Raw genomic sequence first — 20031 nt, forward strand, 5'->3', positions numbered from 1 at the left:
TGAGCGAGCTCACTTCACTTCATTGTCATCCAGATGCGTGTTCGTTGACTGGCTCTTTGAAACCTAGAAGGTATTTTCCCTTAAGGGCAGTTTTAGGTTACAGCTGTGGTTAGAGTCTTTCACGATATTACACTGCGTTAAAAACTTTTACCGTTTACATACTGGAACAGCAAGCAGAATATAGATTCTGCCTTCTCGTGGTAACCAGCCGTCAACTTCTGGGAAGGCTGTTCTCTGTCGCCTCTAGGCACGCCCAGACACGGGACTTCTCTTCTTTCAGTTGTTGGTTGTGTGATGTGAATGTGCAGTAAGTATCAGGGTGTTGTCCTGCCTTCTTTGCTGAAGGATGCCGTGGAGGGAGGCAGCTGCGTTCCGAGCCTTTAGAACAGGTTTCCTGCTGACTGCACGTGCGTCTCTCTGGACCCTGACTCCTCCGCTGATCCAGCGGCAGGGCCAGGGATGTGCCAGGACCTGTGTGGGTTGGGCCTTGAACAGTGCTTGACACCCAAGCTGGAAACTACAGCTTATGTGCAAATGAGGACTGTTTTAACTGTTTTTAAGCTCCCACAGCTTTTTGTTATTTTTATATGATCAGTGTGTTTACATTCACTCAAATACGTGTCATTTTACGCATCATCCTTTCATCTCAGACTTTCTTAGATTGTTTCCATTCTCCCAAAGCATGTCCTTCAGAAGTCTGAGTCGGCTGGTAAATCTTCTCAGTTTTTTTGTGGCTAAAAATGTCTCACTCTCATTTGAGAAACACAGTTTTGTTAAGTGTAAAATTTGGTTGCTATTTCTCTCCTTACTTGTACTTTTTCTAATTTTTTAGTTTAAATAACTTCATTGATATGTAATTTACATATACCAAAGGCACCCATTTTTATTGTTCTCTCAAATATTTTATGATGTTTTCCCATAATCTGGCTTCTCTTATTATGGTGAGAACCTTTTGAGTCGGCTGTTCCTTGTAGGTAAATGTATCTTTGCCTGGGTGCCCTTCAGTTGCATTCCTGGTCTCTGAGACCCGGTGGTGCGGTTGCCTTGGAGAGGTGTGGCTGCCTTTCCACGAACCTGCGTGAGGCTCTGTGGACTTGGGGAGTCTTCGTGGTGCTGCCCAGCAGCTTTCCCTCCCGTGGAGTCATCTGTTCAGAGTCTCTGTTTTCCTTCAATCAGCTCCAGTGGTTTGTGTCTTTTAGGACTGTGCCCACTCAATGTCTGTTTCTAATGTGTTGGCTTTCGGTTGTTTATGGCACTCCGTTACAGTCCTTTTCCTTTCTGTAAAGTCAGCAGTGATGTCTTCTCTTCCATCTCTTTTTTTAATAGCAGGACCTTGTGGTGTTTATTGTTTGACAGAAAGCGGTCTGACTGGCCGTTTGGCCGCGGGGTCTCCGTGGCTGTGCTGGGGCCGCCTCTAGCTGGGGAGGGCGGGGCTCCCCTGCGAGTGCGGCTGCTCTTGCTCTGGGGCGCAGGCTCCAGGCGCACGGGCTTCCGTGGTGGCCGCACGGGGCTCAGTCGTCCTGGCACCTGGGCTCAGCTACCCTGTGGCGTGTGGACCCCTCCAAGACCAGAGGGCGAACCTGCGTCCCCTGCACTGGCAGATGGGTTCTTACCCACCGTGCCACCAGGAAGCCCCTCTATTGCTGACTGGAGCCACTGGACTCTGTTTTTCTTTGGTCAAAGTAGGTAGGTTTGTCAGCTTGTCTTTCCAAAGAGCTAGGGTTGTGATTTTCTGTTGCTTTTCTTTCTCTATTTCATTAATTTCCACTCTAATCTTTTTTTTTTTCGTAATTCTTGCAAAAGCCAAGAAACAATAGTCCCCACCATTCCTGGGAATAGTAACCACAGAGAAAGAGGCGGGGTGAGGGGGTAGCCCAGTGGCTGCAGCTCTGTGGCCCTGCTTGTTCCAGTCACGCTCTCATTGCTGAGCTGAAGGTTCCCACTTCCTTGTTCTTGTCGGTCTCTCCAGCTGGGATGTCAGTAGGGCAGGCAGCGGACTGTCTCAGTGCTGTGCGGGCCCGCATGGCGGAAGCCTGGCACCTGGGCGGGCCGCGGGGTTGTGGAGGACTCAGGCGTCTGAGCTCCCGTGGAGTAGACGGGCCGATGGAAGCAGGATTCGAGGGGATGGTTTGAGGCCTCGGTCTGTGAAGGTGCTTTTCTGATAATCGTTTCGGTTCCTTGTGAGTTTAAGTTTTGTTTGTAATAGTTATTCTAAATCTTTCGTATTTTGAGGGTCTAGATTACAGTAACTAAACATCAAAGACTTTTGCTGATGATGAGTTTTAATGGGACAAAGTAGTCAGGAGGCTGGAGGCCTCTTGGTTTCCTGTGGGGCTTTGGGCTGTGTCTCCCGTCCTGGGGCCCCTGTGTTGTTTTATGTAAAGGACAGAATGTTGCAGTGGGTGACTTGGAGGTAAGAGCCTCTGACGGTTAGAAGCCTGTACTACCAGGACTCTAAAAAAGCACGGCTACTTCACCTTGACTAATGTTTGTGCACCTTACCTGTTAACAGGGCCAAGACCCGGCCGGGCACCCCGTTTGTGTCGGAGCGGAGCAGTGTGCTGGTGTTTCTGCCGGGTGAGTGCCGTCCTTCCACGATGCGGCATTGTGCTCGGGATGGAGGCTGGTTTGTGTCTAGCACATATGGTGAAATGTGGTTATTTGTAGAGTGGGTTTATTTTTGGACTCTGGGAATGGGAATGGATGGCCTTCTTAGTTTGACCTCTTACTATAAGCTTTATGTTGCCAGAAACGTTGATAATGAAGAGTTTAATGTTATGTTTGAGGGCAGTCTGACCCCCTTCGGGAAAAAATCGGCTATGTTAAGTTTGCTATTTTTGAGGTAATTGTCATCGGAAAAGACTCTGCTGGGAGGGATTGGGGGCAGGAGAAGAAGGGGACGACCGAGGATGAGATGGCTGGATGGCATCACTGACTCGATGGACGTGAGTCTGAGTGAACTCCGGGAGTTGGTGATGGACAGGGAGGCCTGGCGTGCTGTGGTTCATGGGGTCGTGGAGAATCGGACACGACTGAGCGACTGAACTGTCATCCATCTGCATTTAAAATTTATTTAATAATAATACCATTATTGTAATACCATGAAAATAATCAAGGTAGTCCTCGAGTTCTTTTCTCTTCAGTATTTGACAAAATAATCTGTTTAAGATATTGACATTATGCAGTTCAGTTCAGTCCCTCGGTTGCGTCTGACTCTTTGCAACCCCATGGACTACAGCACACCAGACTTGCCTGTCCTTCACACTGTCTCCTGGAGCTTGCTCAAACTCATGTCCATTGAGTCGGGGATGCCATCCAACCGTCTCAACCTCTGTCGTTCCCTTCTGCTGCCTTCAATCTTTCCCAGCATCAGGGTCTTTTCCAGTGAATCAGCTCTTTGGCATCAGGTGGCCAAAGTATTGGAGCTTCAGCTTCAGCATCAATCCTTCCAGTGAATATTCAGGGTTGATAACCTTTAGGGTTGACTGATTTGATCTCCTTGGTGTCCAAGGGACTGTCAAGAGTCTTCTCCAACAGTTTTCAACTTCTCCACAGTTCAAAAGCATCAGTCCTTCAGTGCTCAGCTTTCTTTATGGTCCAACTCTCACATCCATACATGACTTCTAGAAAAACCATAGCTTTGACTAGATGGACCTTTGTCAGTGAAGTAACGTCTCTGCTTTTTAATATGCTGTCTAGGCTTTTCATAGCCTTTCTTCCAAGGAGCAAGCATCTTTTATTAATTTGACAAGATTAATTTATGTTAAATTGTACTTTTTCAAAATGATGTTTTTTTAATGATTTTTTAATCCAGTGATATAGCTTGATGAAACTATGACAATTCGTGTATTTTTTTGTTGTGGAAAGTAATGTATAGAACATGTGGGTATTTGTGCTAGTTTTGGTGGAGATCAAGCAGCATGAGTAAAGGGAGCTTCTTTTACTTTGAGCGCAGCATGTGAGCTGAAAGCTCTGCCCGTGTGCTGCTTGAGTTGGTGTGGATTAGTGTTGTACTTGATGCTGATCAGTTTCGTATCCCGACGACCGCCGTCCGCTGGCGGCGCTGTGCAGCTGCCTGTGCCCGTGTAGGTACTTGTCAGCAATTTCCGAGTGAGGGCAGGGCAGTGCGCGCCTAGGAACACCTGGCGCGAGGCGCGGGCTTTCTCGCCGCCAAACGTCACCGGCACAAGGCGTTTGCCAGTGACACCTTACAGTTTGGTCTGTTGTCTTTCTGTTACACACTTATGTGAGTTGAGGTTCGATAGTGTGCTCACTTCAGTGACTGATCTTTGGGAATGGTTCTGTGTTAGGGTTCTTACGGGTGCTGTAGCAAAGCCCGGCAGACATTTAATTCCCTGGCTGCTGTGGAGACCGGAAGTGAAAATGAAAGCGTCTCCGGGCCCTGCTCCCTGGGGCTCCGGCCGGGCTCCTCCCGCGGGCAGTCTTCGTCCCCGTGGCTCGAGGCTTGTCCTTCTGCCTCGATGGTTACACGGTGTTTTCTGTGTGTGTGTCTTCTCACAAGGACAGCAGTCCTATTGAAACAAAGGCCTGGTCTTGTCCAGTGTGACCTCCTCTTGACTAATTAGATCTGCAGTGATGCTTTACTTGCAAATAAAGTCACGTTCTGAGGGACTGGAGTTGGGGCTTCCACATCTTTTGGGGGGCCCACAGGTCAACCCATAGAGGTTCAAATATTGACAATTCAGAATGTGGCAAAATCACATGCAAACTTCATGTATATCAACGAGCATTTGTGGACTTAGTAAAAAGGTAGTACATCTTTGTGACCGATACTCTTTAATTATCAGTTTTCGATTGTAAGAGTTTCGCATAATTAATGTGAGGCGTTTGGAAAACTAGTGGGGGGCCCAGGAAATGTAAAATTACCCATAGGGCCAGCACGCACAGGCAGCCCCTGCTGCGGAGAGGAAAACGTTGGAAGAATACGGTTCTTGTCATATTTTTGAGTTACTGGTAGAGCCGACTCATTCTGGACACAAAACTAATCAGTACCAAATACAAAACTAATCCATACCAAGTCATTGGAAAAGACCCTGATGCTGAGAAAGATTGAGGGCAGGAGGAGAAGAGGGCAGCAGAGGATGAGACGGTTGGCTGGCATCGCCAGCTCAATGGACATGAGGTTGAGCAAGCTCCAGGAGATGGTGAAGGACAGGGGAGCCTGGTGTGCTGCAGCTCATGGGGCTGCAAAGAGTTGGACACGACTCCGTGACTGAACAACACCGAAAACAATGTTGCCCACTCGTCACTGGCGATGCTGGCGCGTTTAGGCGAGGAGGACAAGGAAGCCCACTGAGATGAGTCGGCAGTACCGCCTTTAAAAAAGATGTCGCCTTAAAGGTTGTTTTCTAGAAAGGAATGCAAATCTCTTTTTTTCTCCCCTACTGTCTTTCTTCCCTAGGTCTGGGTGAAATAAACTACATGCACGAACTTCTCACAAACATGGTACATAAAAGGTGTGTTTAAAATGGTAATCTGTATAGTTTTACTTGTACAGCATTGTGTTGTTTCTGCCCTAAATCATTTTGATTATCTTAGCGAGTAGTTACTCATTTTCGTTTATATTTTCCATTTGTGGACGTTTTCTTTCTTTCACTTCTTTTTTAGGTTGCAGGTCTATCCACTCCATTCAAGTGTGACTTTGGAGGAACAGAACAACGTGTTTTTAAGTCCCGTGCCCGGGTACAGAAAGGTGGGACAGCCGGGGCACCCGTTCTGCGCTCTGAGTGCCTTCCCCTTGGAGGCCCTGCTGATGAGAGCGCGGGGGGGGGGCGGGGGGGGGCCGCGGGTGGCGGGCTCTGGAGCTGGCGGCCAGTCGCCCACAGGCGTGTGTGTGCTGATGAGAGCGGGAGGGCCCGCGGGTGGCGGGCTCTGGAGCTGGCGGCCAGTCGCCCACAGGCGTGTGTGTGCTGATGAGAGCGGGAGGGCCCGCGGGTGGCGGGCTCTGGAGCTGGCGGCCAGTAGCCCACAGGCGTGTGTGCTGATGAGCCGGGTGTACGGGTTCACTTTGCCTTTGTTTTACAAGTCCATTTGCTAAGGTCTGCTATTTCCCCAGCCTCAGGGCGCTGCTTCTTGGGCTCGGGGCCTCTTGTCCCTGGCACTGCCCTGGAGGTTGCGTCAGAGCCCACACTCTTGGTCCTGCTTAAGAGCATTTCTTTAATCCTTTATGGGTGAGTGATGGGATTATCCTATCACAGCCCTTCCAGTGTGGCTTCAGATCATCAGGGGCCCCGAGCGTGCAGCCCAGCCCCTTTGATACCAGGAGAAGGTTGTGCGTCTCTGGGGGCAGCCTCGGCCTTGCCGGCAGCTCAGGGCTCTTAGGCGCTGTGGCCCTCCAGGGCCTCTGCGTCTAGTCTGTCACGCTCTGCGCCCCTGGGTAATTCCGAGGTCCCCTGCAGCTGCCGAATCCGGGGTCGGGGGAGCCGGTTTTGCCCCGGTTTCTTGCCTGCTGTGTGCAGAGCCTGGCTTTCTGTGCATTGAGGGCTCCGCTGGACCCCCGAGAGTGAGTCCACCAGGAAAAGCTGCAGCTTCACCTGGAGGGGAGGGTTGAGAGCACGCGTGTGGACTCGGACGATGGCTCGAGGCTCTGTCCCTTATAGGTGTGTGCTTTGAGCCCCTCCTTCTCCAAGGCTCAATTTTACTGTTTGAAAGGAGAGGCAATAAAATCACCTTGCAGAGCTGTTAGGAAGGTTGATTATGATAGTATTTGTCTGTCCTTGAATTGCGGTGGTGCTGCCAGGCCGACACCGGGGGGTGTTCAGTACCCACACGCCAGTGCTGCAGGGCGAGCTGCTGTTTACTGAGCGCTCGGTTCAGGCCAGGAGCAGTTCTGAGCACTCTAAATTTATTAGCTCAAATGATAGGGTGGGTTTTGCTGCAGTCTCCATTTTGCAGATGAGGAGACTGAGGTGAGTGGCCCAGGGTCCCACACTGGTGTGGAGCAGAGCCCCCGCACTGGCTCCTCCCGCCTCACCCCCGAGACCCTTGGCCAGCTGTGGACGTTTGTGTAAGGTAGGAGAATGGCTGATTTTAAAACGTGAGTCCAGTGCTTTTGCCTTTTTCAGTGGCTTTGAGCTGCTTTACTGTCGCTGTGCCTGCTGCCTCCCCGTATGTGTGAGCGCGTCCGATTGCTCGCTTTTGTTTGCAGATCATTCTGTCCACCAACATTGCAGAGAGTTCTGTCACAGTTCCAGACGTCAAGTACGGTGAGATCCCCGTCTCCCCCCACGTGGCCGGGGCAGTTGTGGCCTGTGTGCCCCTCGGGAGGCCCCTCCCTGTCACTGTCTCTTCCCTGTTCTGGAGGTGCAAGCTCCGTGCTGCCCTCCGAGCATGTGCGTCCTCTCACGCGGGCAGCCTCTGGGCACAGTTACCAACACAGGAAGTGATCCGGGGCGAGCCAGGGTCTGTGGGCAGTAGAGCGTTGGGGCTGCCCCGCCGGACATCGTGACTGGAGGGAGGACCCTGAGTCCTCCCTGTTGCTGAGGGTGGTTGAGAAGGACCCCGAGTCAGTGCAGGGGTGAGGGCACTGAGGCTGGGCGCCCGCGTGTTTGTCCTTGATGACTCTGTGAGGCTTTGGGTTCATGTTTGTGAGCCAGAGGGACTTCCCTGGCGGTCCAGTGGTTCAGATCGCTCCCAGTGCGGGGGCCATGGGGTGTGTCCCTGGTCAGGAAACCAGATCCTGCACGCGGGACGTCACAGCCAAGAAAAAGTTTGGGAGCCTGACACGTGTCGGAGAGTGTTCTCGGTGGGAGGCCTGCAGGATGGGCAAGACACGTTGTCTGGTGAGAGACAGTAGGTAAAAAAGTGTGTGTGGTTCCAGGTCAAGGTGGATGTTACGTAGGAAAATCATTCAGAGAAAGGGGTTACCGTTAGTTGGGAGGAATGACCTTTTGGTTGGGGCCGTGGGGGTCCCCTCTGTGCGGAGGCGACAGCTGAGGGGGGCTTGACTTGGGGGGCCCGAGTGTGGAGGAGCTGCAGGGCGCCGGCGTGGGGCCAGGCCAGCGGGCCGTCGCGGGATTGGGAGACAGAGCCGACGCGGGGGCGGGCGGGCACTGACAGGTGATGAGATGAGTAACCGCCTGCTGCCCGGTGGGCTGCGGGTGTCCGGGGGGTGAGGAGCTGGCAGAGGGGCTGGGGGCCTGGGCTTGGTCAGGAGGGAGGGCAAGTCGTTAGATGAGGGCCAGGAGGGAGCTGCTCCTCAGATGGACAGACCGTGGGTCTGTGTAGGGATTAAGAGCTGCTGGGGAGGGTTGCAAGACAGTGGTGGGGGGAGCTCCAGTTCCAGAGAAGAGGCTGGAGATTGAGCCTGAGGGGGTGTCGGGGGGGTGTGGAAGGCGAGGTGGGTGGAGGACAGGCACAGGACAGGGGTCCTGGATGCTGCCCACCTCGTGTCTGCGAGTGGAGGTCCCCGCGTGTATGGTGGGAGGAGTGTCCGGAGCCCGGTGGAGCCATCGGGATGGGCTGGGGGCGCGTGGTGTCGTGGACGCACAGGAGGCTCTCCCCGAGGCGGGGGCCACTGAGGAGGGGTGCGCACATGCGGCGGGGACAGACCCCCTTCCCACGCGGAGCCTGCCTGCTCTGTGCTGGGCCTGGGGTGTGGGGAGAGCAGCACGGGCCCTGTCCCCGGGTGTTAGAGGGGAGGACCCTGACACCGACATGGAGCAGCCGCGCCCCCCCTACACACACACACACACGGCTGAGACCTGACTGTATACACACACACACACACACACAGAGCTGAGACCTGACTGTACACACACACACACACACACACACACACACACACAGAGCTGAGACCTGCACAGACACAGACACACAGACACAGACACACAGACACAGACACACAGACACACACACACACACAGGCACACACACACACAGGCACACACACACACAGGCACACACACACACACGCACACGCACACGCACACGCACACGGCTGAGACCTGACTGTCCCCGCTTCAGCTGTGCTGCGCGGCCTCGAGTCCCGGGAGGCTGGGGCGCAGCCCGCACCGGCTCCCTGTGCTGCAGGGGCTCGGAGCGGCAGTCTTCCTTCTGTCCGGACGCCCGGTCTGTAGGAGGAGTGCGTGGCCACCGCCGCCCTGCCCTGGGCAGTCGGGAGTGGCCGGTCTTCTCCAGAGGCTACTGTGTGCGCCAGATCTAAGGCTGTGTGCTCTGTAAGCTGACTTACTACTCTGCACCAATCGTTACGGTTGCTTCTTGCTAGCCTGGTATTCACATTCCCTTTCTTATGACAGTTATAGATTTCTGTTTGACCAGAACTCTGGTTTGTGATGAAGACACGAATTACCAGAGTCTGCGGCTGAGCTGGGCCTCTAAGACCAGCTGTGAGCAGAGGAAAGGTAAGGCGCTTGCGTTCCAGCACAGCCCCGGGGCCTGGTGACACACTGGGTGTCCTTTTAAGGTTTTTGCTGTTTGTATGTTTGGTCTTAATCAGAGATCACCTTTACTGGAGCCAGTTTTATGTATAAGCAACAGCCTCTCACACCGTCAGACTCTGTTGACACGCCCGAGCCTCCCCTCCACTGAACAGCTGAGCGCATTGGCATGCCCACCGGGAGCGTGTGGCCGCCTTGCACAGGGCCAGGGTGCGAACGCTGGCACTCACATTCTCACCTTCGAAAGTTTGCAGCTTGAAGGGTCGTCTGTAGAGGGCTTCCTGTATTTCCCCCAGTGTGTATTTTGTATTTTACTCTTAACAGGGTATTTCATAGAGAAGAAGTTGCATTTTGGTGTGGTTTGGTTTATTGATATCAGTTTTTTTTTTTTATGAATCATGCTTAAGATGTCATATAAGAACAATTCACCTAGCCTAGATTGCAAAGGTGTTTCTGCTTGTTTTCTTGTAGAAGTTTCACAGGTGGGTTTTTGCCTGTGTGTCTGTGATCCGTTTAGTCAGTGTTCATCGACGATGCGCGGTTTGTCTGGATGCAGAGTGTCCCAGTGCCGCTGTCGTCCTCGTGGTGAAGGGCGTGCGCACCTCTGTGAGCACCGCGGGCTGCACTTGTCTGGGGCTGTTTTTGCGTCTTCATTATGCTCTCTTGTCTCTTTTTCCTCCACCAAGAACACACTGTCTCGGTCACTGCATAGTGAGACTTAACGTGGAGCAGATGGGCTCCTGCCCCTCCATTCTCCCTTCTCCAGGCTGTTCGAGCTGTTGTGTTACGCTTTGCCTTTCTGTGCAGACTTGAGAGTGATGTGCGCGTACACAGGAGCTGCCCGTGGCGCTGCTGGGACCTGTGCTAAGCCTGAGCATGAGTGTGTGGGGATCTGCGTCTGCCTGTGCCTGAACGCTGTGTGTCCCCCTTCATTCAGGTTGCCTGTGACGTCTTCAGCCACATTGCGTCATTTTCAGCACACAGATGCTGCATGTTTCCCTAGGAAGTGTTATCACTCAGTCACGTCAGCTCTTTGTGATCTCGTGGACCGCAGCCTGCCAGGCTTGTCTGTCCATGGAATTCTCTAGGCAAGAATACTGGAGTGGGTTGCCATTTCCTTCCCCAGGGATCTTCCCGACCCAGGGATTGCTCCCAGGCCTCTTGCATTGCAGGCAGGTTTTTCACCTTCAGAGCCGCCCGGGAGCCGTTTTGCTAGCTCTGTGTCTAAGTATTCAGTTTAACTGGCGGGACTGCAGTGATTGTGACGGCGTTGTTCAGTCCGGTTTCCACGTGTTCGTTTCTGGTGTATAGACGTGGCTGGCTTTCTGTGCTGCTGTTGAGTCCTATGACTTGCTGATTTCGCTTGTTGGTTCTAGGAGTCGTGCATTTGGTTTCGTCATTACCTTGGGGTTTTCCACGTGCAGTCCTGCCTGAAGATACAGGGGTGGGATGGGGGTGGGAGCAGACGGCTGGACTCTCCACTCAGTCTCCTGGTGGCAAGGGGGGTGGATTCCCGGGGTGGGGGGAGCATAAAGGGCAGGGGTCCAGGCTCCACAGGCACCTCCCTTGCTGCCCCACTTTTTAAAAGCGAGTATTCATGAAGAAGCCCCCTCCCCGCCTTCCGCGCTCTGAGATTTTATCCTGTTTTTGGATAAAGCAGTTTTCATTGCGCAAGCGATCCCATCGCAAGAGAAGAGCCGTTGATCGGCCAGTCTCCACTGGCCAGGCCTGCTTCTGAGCTCTGCACACTCAAGTCGTGTGAAGTCGTCGTGAAGGGCGGACGCTTCCGCACAGCTGTGGGGACAGGGCACAGCCAGCCCATCCACTGGGCGTGGCGAGGCTTCTCTGCCGGCTTGATTATCAGTGTGAACTATGTGCTTGCAGGAGAGCTGTGGTGTTCATCATGTTCTGATTGCCGCCGCATTCTGGGGCCAACGTGGCAGTCTTTGGAAATGTGCATTTGATGCTGTACTGAGTACAAGTCAGCACTTAATTTCTGTGTATGAGGTTGCTTCTAACACTGCCCTGTTCTGAAGTTTTTACTGACCTGGTTTGGTAGAGGATAACAGAGTTTTCCTTAGTATTTAATGGTTATTCTGAAACATGTCTTTATGCTTATGTTAAAGTAACTAATGCCAGCTTTCGAATGTTCCCCCTTTGAAGGCCGCGCTGGACGGGTGTCTAAAGGATACTGTTACAGACTCGTGCACAAGGATTTCTGGGACAACTCCATCCCCAACCACGTCATCCCTGAGATGTTGGTAACGAACTTTGGTCATCTTCATAGTTGGTTTTTATGGACAGTTTTACCCAACAGTCTAAGGAGTGTATTTTGAATGTCATATAATTTTGACCCCGGAAACGTGACTTGTGACCAGGGTCATTTAATGCCAGTATTGCCTTCATCGCTTGGGCCCCAGGCCCCTGAGGGGGTCGCGCCGTGCCAGGGGCTGGCCTGAGGAGCACTGTGCCCAACTGCCCCGTGCGCGCCTTCCGTCTGTGCTGTCGCCGCTGCCGCTTCGCTGCTCCTGCCCTCCCCTCCTCGCGCTCTGACCCCTCCATCGCCCGTCCTCCCGTCTGTCCCCCGCTCCTCCTCTCCCACGTCTCTCCATCCCCGGTCTCTCTCTCCTCCTCCCAGCCCTCTGCCTCTTGCTGTTTTCCTTTCTTAATTCTCTTTACCTCCTCTCGTGCGCTGCTTCCTCTGAGTGGATTTACTGATTTTTCTGTTTCTAAACTCAAGTTCTGTTCTTTTCAGCGCTGTCCATTAGGAAGCACAATATTGAAGGTGAAGTTGCTTGACATGGGTGAGCCCAGGGCCCTGCTGGCCACGGCCCTTTCTCCACCTAGTCTGAGTGACATTGAACGCACCATCCTTCTGCTTAAGGAGGTAGGACCCTCTCACACTTGCTCGTGCTGGGAAGAGCTAAGATTTTTTGGGCGAATTTTATAGGTTCCGTAATGTGGATTATCTTTAAGGTATTTTGATGGTTGTAAATAGTCAGTGTTTGCTTGGCTAGGCATTCATGACTAACAGTTGATTCCAGGTTTATATAGTTCAGACCAGCTTTGTTAGAAGCTCCGGCTCTCTCACCACCCGTCACGCACCCCCCGCCGGGCTTGCTGTTTGCTGAGAAGCCCTGGTAGGGCCGCTGGGCGCAGGGCGTGCCTGTTCCCCGGCTCCAGCCACAGGAGCCTTCTCCCCCGCCCTCGAGTCCCCCCCACCAGCCTTCTCCTTCCTGGCGCTGGAGGCTCTGCTCTTGCTGTGAGCTCTGGCTCTGCCCCTGCCGCGGGCAGCCCAACTGGGCACCCCTGTCTGCCGGCTATGTGTGTCTGCCTCCAGCCCTTGGCCTTGGGGTGCCTCTCGTACTTGCTTGGGTGTCCGTAAAACACGCTCCATCCAGCTGAGGACATCTTTCTCTGCGCGGGGTCTGCTCCATCTGGCTGTGAATGATGCGGCAGCTGGATATTTGGGATTGGGCCTGCCACATTCGTTAGCCTGTGAGTTGTGTGGAAATAATGAAATGGCGTTCACGGTTTCAAAAAAAACCTTTAGTCTCAGTCTTTGGTAAGCTGACTCAGAGGCTGTTGGGAACCTTGCTCATCCATAGTTGGTCACTGTCTTAAACTCCGGGCCTGAGGGAAGAAGGGCGTGAGCAAAGCCACACGTGTTGACGGCCCTGCTTTGTTTCCTGAAGGTAGGCGCGCTTGCGGTGAGCGGGCAGAGAGAAGACGACAACCCCCACGATGGTGAGCTGACCTTCCTAGGAAGGGTTCTAGCCCAGCTTCCTGTCAGTCAGCAGCTCGGCAAACTCATAGTCCTTGGACACGTGTTCGGGTGTCTGGACGAATGTCTTATCATCGGTGAGTGTGCAGTGGCCAGGTGGTGACGGAGGGTGTAAGGAGAGGCCCTTCTGAGAATCTCACGTTGTCTTTGTTTATTCTCTTGATAGCGGCATCTCTTTCCTTGAAGAATTTTTTTGCGATGCCTTTTAGGCAGCATCTTGATGGATATAGGTATTTAACTCTCATACTTTTAAGCCACTGTGTTTTAATGGGAGCAAGTGACACCTTTTGTTTCTGTTTATAGGAACAAAGTGAATTTCGCTGGCAGTAGCAGGAGTGACTGTATCGCACTTGTTGAAGCCTTTAGAGTAAGTCCAGCTCCGAAAGCAGCGACTGCAGGTGTCAGGACACTTCACGCCCTGGGCCTGTCTCCGTCAGAAGTGTTTTTAGTGTGACTGACCCCGAGACTAAACAAACTTTTGGGAGAAGTATGTCAGGATGGGAGTCTGAGTCTATGAAGTTTACTGAAAAAAACCTCCCACCTAAAAATCCTAATTCACCCACTTAAAAGAATAATTTTAGTATATAGTGGAGCTATATGTTAATTTTGCTCTCTGTTTTCCAAGTCTCCTATAAATGTGTTATCATACTTTGATAATTTTCAAAAAGAAAGAACAAATCTGTAAATTGTCTATGGTCGGGAAAGAATTTTGAACCTGATGGTTTCTTTGTAGGCGTGGCAGACCTGCAGGCAGAGAGGGGAGCTGCGGCACCCGAAGGTCAGTGGCTGTTCCCTGAGTTTCTCGGCTGTGACTGCTGGCGCCCCGGGAGCTTCCTGGGTCCCCCTCGCTCAGCCTCACTGCCACGTGTGAACCAGCAGTGCCCGGCTTGTTGGAGCGGCCAGCTCCTGGAGGTGGCGCGGACTGTGTGTAGCCATGATGCCTGCCGCCCGCCTCCAAGAATGGGGACCCTTCCATGTCAGGAGCCCTGGCAGCTGCCGGGACCACAGGCCTGGGGGCCACGCCTGGGCTGCTGCTTAGAGTGGAGGGGCTCGAGGCTTTCCGTCTGCTGCTTCAGCCGTGTGTTCCATAGTGGGCTTGGAAAAACCAGGCTCAAAGCCTTTGTTTTCTGGGGTGGGTGCAGTCAGGTTTTGTTCTCCTTTTAAACTGAGTGTGTTTGAAAGGTTGCTAATAGGTATGTGTGTGTAAATTTGCTTTGCCCAGATGCATCCTTAGAGCAACTGCCTGAGTTACTCATGAAAGCCATTGGGTAGACAGTCAGCCCAAGAAGAATAAATGCAAAAAGGCAAAATGGTTGTCTGAGGATGCCTTAGAAGTGGCTGAGGGACGAGGAGAAGTGAAAGGCAAAGGACAAAAGGAAAGATAAATCCATCTGAATGCAGAGTTGCAAAGAACAGCAAGGAGAGATAAGAAAGCTCTCCTAAGTGATCAGTGCAAAAAAATAGAGGAAAACAATAGAATGGGAAAGACTAGAGATCTCTTCAAGAAAATTAGAGACACCAAGGGAACTTTTCATGCAAAGGTGGGCACAGTAAAGGCCAGAAACAGTATGGACCTAACAGAAGCAAGAGATTGAGAAGAGATGGCAAGAATACACAGAAGAACTGTACAAAAAAGATGTTAATGATCCAGATAACCACGATGCTGTGACCACTCACCTAGAGCCAGGCATCCTGCAATGCGATGTCAAGTGGGCCTTAGGGAGCATCACTACGAACAAAGCTAGTGGAGGTCATGGAATTCCAGCTGAGCTGTTTCAAATCCTAAAAGATGATGCTGTGAAAGTGCTGCACTCAATATGCCAGCAAGTTTGGGAAACTTGGTGGTGGACACAGGACTAGAAAAGGTCAATTTTCATTCCAATCCCAAAGAAAGGCAATGCCAAAGAATGCTAAAACTATCGCACAGTTGCACTCATCTCACATGCTAGCAAAGTAATGCTCAAAATTCTCCAAGCTAGGCTTCAACAGTACACGAACTGAGAACTTCCAGATGTACAACCTATATTTAGACAAGGCAGAGGAACCAGAAATCAAATTGCCAACATCTGCTGGATCGTAGAAAAAGCAAGAGCATTTCAGAAAATCATCTGTTTCATTGACTACACTAAAGCCTTTGACAGAGTGGATCACAACAAACTTGAAAATTCTTAGAGATGAGAATACCAGACCACCTTACTTATCTCCTGAGAGATCTGTATGCAGATCAAGAAGCAACAGTTAGAACTGGACATGGAACCCTGGACTGGTTCCAAATCGGGAAAAGAGTACGTCAAGGGTGTATATTGTCACCCTGCTTATTTAACTTATATGCAGAGTACATCATGCGAAATGCCAGGCTGGATGAATCACAAGCTGGAATCAAGATTGCCAGGAGAAATACCAGTCACCTCAGATATGCAGATGACACCACCCTTATAGCAGAAAGTGAAGAAGAACTAAAGAGCGTTTTGATGAAGGTGAAAGAGGAGAGTGAAATAGCTGGCTTAAAGCTCAGCATTCAAAAAATGAAAATCAGGGCATCTGGTCTCATCACTTCATGGCAAACAGATAGGGAAACAATGGAAACAGTGACAGACTTTATTTTTTTGGGCTCCAAAATCATTGCAGGTGGTGACTGCAGCCATGAAATTAAAAGATGCTTACTCCTTGGAAGAAAAGCTATGACCAACCTAGACAGCGTATTAGAAAGCAGAGACATTACCAAGAAAGGTCTGTATCATCAAAGCAGTGATTTTTCCAGTGGTCATATATGGATGTGAGAGTTGGACCACAGAAAAAGCTGAGCACTAAAGAATTGATGCTTTTGAACTGTGGTGTTGGAGAAGACTCTTGAGAGTCCCTTGGACAGCATGGCGATCCAACCAGTCCATCCTAAAGGAAATCAGTTCTGAATATTCATTGGAAGGACTGATGCTAAAGATGAAACTCCAGTACTTTTGCCACCTGATGCAAACAGCTGACTCATTGAAAAAGACCCTGATGCTGGGAAAGATTGAAGGCAGGAGGAGGAGGGGATGACAGAGGATGAGATGGTTGGATGGCATCACCGACTTGATGGACATGGGTTTACGCACAGTCCAGGGGTTGGTGCTGGACAGGGAGGCCGGGGGTGCTGCAGTCCGTGGGGCTGCAAGGAGGCGGACGCGCCTGTGTGACTGACCAGAAAGAGAGCCGGCCAGCGCTTCTCCTGCCGGTGTGTACTCTTCCTCGTGAGACGTGTGTGTTATAGTAGGTGTATCAGTTCTAGTTTGTTACATTAATAGTGAATATTATGCTTTGTGTATTTAAAGGATGAACTTGACTGGGGACGGTTAAATTACATTCAGATCAAGAGAATTAGAGAGGTAAGTTGTATATTCTTTGAATGAAAGTAAAGGTGGCGTTTATCAAGTACCAGCACTACACAGGGTGCTGTACTGTGCTGTGCTTAGTTGCTCAGTCGTGTGGGCCTCTTCGCGACCCCATGGGTAGCAGTGAGCCTTCCAGGAAGTACATCCTGTGTCCAGCGTTAGTAGAACTGATGTGTTACGGTCACAGTTACAGTTTGTTACAGTGAATGAACACAGATGAAGACCAGCAAAGGTGCAAGGTGGGTGTGGAGGGACCAGGAGAGACCAGGTGTCGGCCCACAGTTGGCCTCTTGTGGCAGGGCCTGCTGGGCAGCGTGGGTGCCGACAGCCTGCAGGAGACTCTGCAGGCCGGGGAGGCTCTCTGGGCCTTGGCGTGCGAGCTTGTGTTGAGGGTTGGTTACGTGGTCAGGGGTGCTCACCTGGTTGACCTTACTGACTTAGTTTGCAGCACCTCTGAAGGTCACATTGATACCATGTGGCCCAGGCCCCTTGCCCCCCACCCCCACGATGTCACGTTGCTCCATGAACTGGTTGTTGCGTTCATGCTGAGCAAAGGCCTCAGCTGAACAAAGACGCTCTTAGAGGCAGGATATGCCAGGGACCCAGAGGTGACCTGCCGGGAGCCAAACCTTCCTTTGGAATGGCCAGGACGTGGACAGCTGGGCCTGCTGACTTAGGTCCTCTACTGTACCAGTTTGCAAGATGCTGTGTCTGCTTTCTTGTATTTTCAGAGAACTTACTCTTGGTTTGATTTGATAGTTTTGCTGTGCAGGTGTTTTGCGAGAGAGGAAAGGTAAAAGATTTCAATGGATTGACTTTGGCTTTTGTTCCATTAATTTAGTTTTTCTCTAGTTTACTTTTTTAGTGTTACGGAGATGAGAATTTAACTTATTATCACTTTCAGTCTTTCTACATCAGGTCTGACTCTTTTGAGATCCCGTGGACTGTAGCCTGCCAGGCTCCTCTGTCCGTGGGATTTCCCAGGCAAGAATATTGGAGTGGGATGCACTTTCAGTCTTTCTAGTTAAAAGCAGTTGAAGCTGCGAGTTTTCCTGTGAGCGGTTTGGGTCCGTTGGTCTTTGACATCCCATGTAGGGATGCGCACTCGCTCCCAGCTGTAGGGAGCTCACTGCTATCCCTGTCTGAGGCTCATTTCACTGTTGGCTTTCTCCTTGACTCAGGGTCTTTAGAAGAGTCTTTGAGTTTCTAGGAAGAAAGAAATATCTTTAGGTATCTTGCTTTATTGTTAATATTTTGATTTTTATTGCATTTTGGTCAGAAAAGGTGACTTGCATAATTTTAAATTGGTTTTTAATCAGACAAGCTGTATTTCCTGCAGCCTTCCGGGTGATTTCAGTAGCGAGTGTGGAAGTGGCCGGGTTGGGCCCTTCCTGTGTCCCCAGGCTCTCCTCCTCTCCTCATAGGGCAGGGTTCCTAAGCGTTTCCGTCCTTACCGTTCCTTTTTGTGGTCTTTTTCCAGTTACCTTTGCAACTGTAGCTTGTACAGTTTTTTCCTTCACTTACTGAGAGAATTTTGTGGAAAGTTGATTTATGGTGCATTCGTAGGTGTTTGGATTTGTGTATTCTTGTGTGTATACATTTGAAGTGTGATGGAATCATTTTACGTCAGACGATTCTATTTAAACTGAAGAGGTTTGTTTTGTTCAGGGTGACTGTGTAGCCGTTGGTGTTTAATCACAAAGCAGCAGTATATGCTTATAGCAAGAGATTGTGGAAATGTGCCAAGGACTTGAAGCGAGGGCTGTGGTCATGGTGTCCGGCTCCTCTGACACCGTTGGTACCTGTGTGTGCGTCTGCAGCTGTTTCCTGTGTGTGTTTATAAGTTGGGGTTGTGTCCTGTTGTTCGTGACACTGCGCTGTGTGTCTTTCCCATCCTTTGTTAATCCGTCTTCATTACTGTGGCTCTCAGTGGCTGCAGTGTCTCACCCATAGGCGTAGCAGCATTCCCCAGTGTGGGCTGCTTTCCAAGTGCTGCCACTACCCTGAATAGCGTGGCCACCTGGAGAGGTCACCTGGAGACACCATCTGTCAACGTGTTTTTCTTAGGTGGCTGAGTTATACGAAGAACTGAAGACTAGGATCTCACAGTTCAACATGTATGTTGATTCCCGGCGGCCTGTCATGGACCAGGAGTACACGTACAAGCAGAGATTCATCCTGCAGGTACCTGGGAGTGCCCGGATGTCTTTTCCTGGTTTCTTCTGCACCTTTGGTCTCACGGCTGTGAAAGCGCTTGCTCCCCTTTTCTGATACAAATTGTATCTCACAGGAGATCCTAGATGCCCAGTGTTAACACTGTGTTGGAGAACAGAAGTTGATGATCCAAACCCAGTTCTGATCTCTGAAGGAATGTTTCTGAAGACTGCTATCTTTACTGCTTCTAGAGAGATCCTTTTATTTTGGCTTTTAAGAAAGTAAAATTGCTGTTAATATTACGTTGCTTTTATCCTGCATCAAAAAGTTATTTTAACTTTGGAGGCCACGATCAGATTCCCTTGTTGGATGGAGCCTTCTAGGCATGTGTAGAGGGAAGTGTATCCTGGAAAGGCAGCCAGTGCTTCTAACTCAGGGCTCCGAGGAGGAGGTCTTGTCCTGCGCCCGTGTGTTGGCTGACGCATACAGATTTGGGATCCTGTAACCTGGAGGCATCTGGGAAACCAATGTCAAATTAAGGTTGGGACAGTCTTCCTTGGATGTTGGTTTCAAATGGCATGTTTTCAACTGAAGAAGCGGCTCTTTGCAGAGTGCTTTTTAGAGGTGAACGTTGAGGGCAGGCCTGCTGCTCTGAGTCTGTGTGCCCCAACTGTAACTTTACCTGAACATTTTGGAGAAGGCCTGACCCAAGGAAGGCAGTACGGTGAGGAGAAGGTAGAAAATGCTGGCTAGCCCCCAGGGCCCTGTGTGTGCAGTCATTTGTGTCCTTGTTCAACTCATCACTGTTTTCTAAACCTCATTCTTTTTTCCTAGCTGCACGGTGTGGCTTGTGGGATCTTAGTTACCCAACCAGGGATCGAACCTGTGTCCCCTGGATTGGGAGAGTGGAGTCTTAACTACTGGACTGCTGGGGAAGTCCCTAAACCTCATTCTGAGAAATAGTCAGGCTCCTTGGAGGAATGATCTTGTAGAATGTGTTTCTGTTACGGGGAAGTAACCAGAATCGTGACTTTCTGCTGATTGATTAAAGGTCCAGGTTTTAGAAAATACTAACTCACCTTTTATATTATGGGTGTCATTGTGGGATGAGATTAGTATATTAATGAGACACCGTGATAAAATCATGCTGTTACTTCATGAAAATACGTCTGTCTTCCAGGTTGTGTTGGCAGGTGCTTTTTATCCAAATTACTTTACTTTCGGGCAGCCTGACGAAGAGATAGCCATGAGGGAGCTGGCAGGCAAAGACCCAAAGACGACCGTCGTGGTAGGTGGAGAGACG

General features: G+C 50.9%; 1 protein-coding gene across 1 annotated transcript in view; it reads left to right on the forward strand.

Annotated features, from left to right (window-relative positions):
- Positions 1–20031, forward strand: part of TDRD9 (tudor domain containing 9) — a 91058-nt gene that overhangs the window by 25508 nt on the left and 45519 nt on the right. The window contains exons 8-21 of the mRNA XM_069558908.1: positions 2513–2577; positions 5423–5477; positions 5629–5713; positions 7169–7226; positions 9279–9383; positions 11583–11680; positions 12175–12306; positions 13115–13280; positions 13370–13433; positions 13507–13570; positions 13937–13981; positions 16515–16568; positions 18642–18758; positions 19909–20016. Of these exons, the coding sequence (XP_069415009.1) occupies positions 2513–2577; positions 5423–5477; positions 5629–5713; positions 7169–7226; positions 9279–9383; positions 11583–11680; positions 12175–12306; positions 13115–13280; positions 13370–13433; positions 13507–13570; positions 13937–13981; positions 16515–16568; positions 18642–18758; positions 19909–20016 (1216 nt within the window). The remainder of the gene's footprint in view (positions 1–2512; positions 2578–5422; positions 5478–5628; positions 5714–7168; positions 7227–9278; positions 9384–11582; positions 11681–12174; positions 12307–13114; positions 13281–13369; positions 13434–13506; positions 13571–13936; positions 13982–16514; positions 16569–18641; positions 18759–19908; positions 20017–20031) is intronic.

This window comes from Ovis canadensis, chromosome 18 (genome assembly GCF_042477335.2).
Source record: "Ovis canadensis isolate MfBH-ARS-UI-01 breed Bighorn chromosome 18, ARS-UI_OviCan_v2, whole genome shotgun sequence".
NCBI classification, from domain to species: Eukaryota; Metazoa; Chordata; class Mammalia; order Artiodactyla; family Bovidae; genus Ovis; species Ovis canadensis.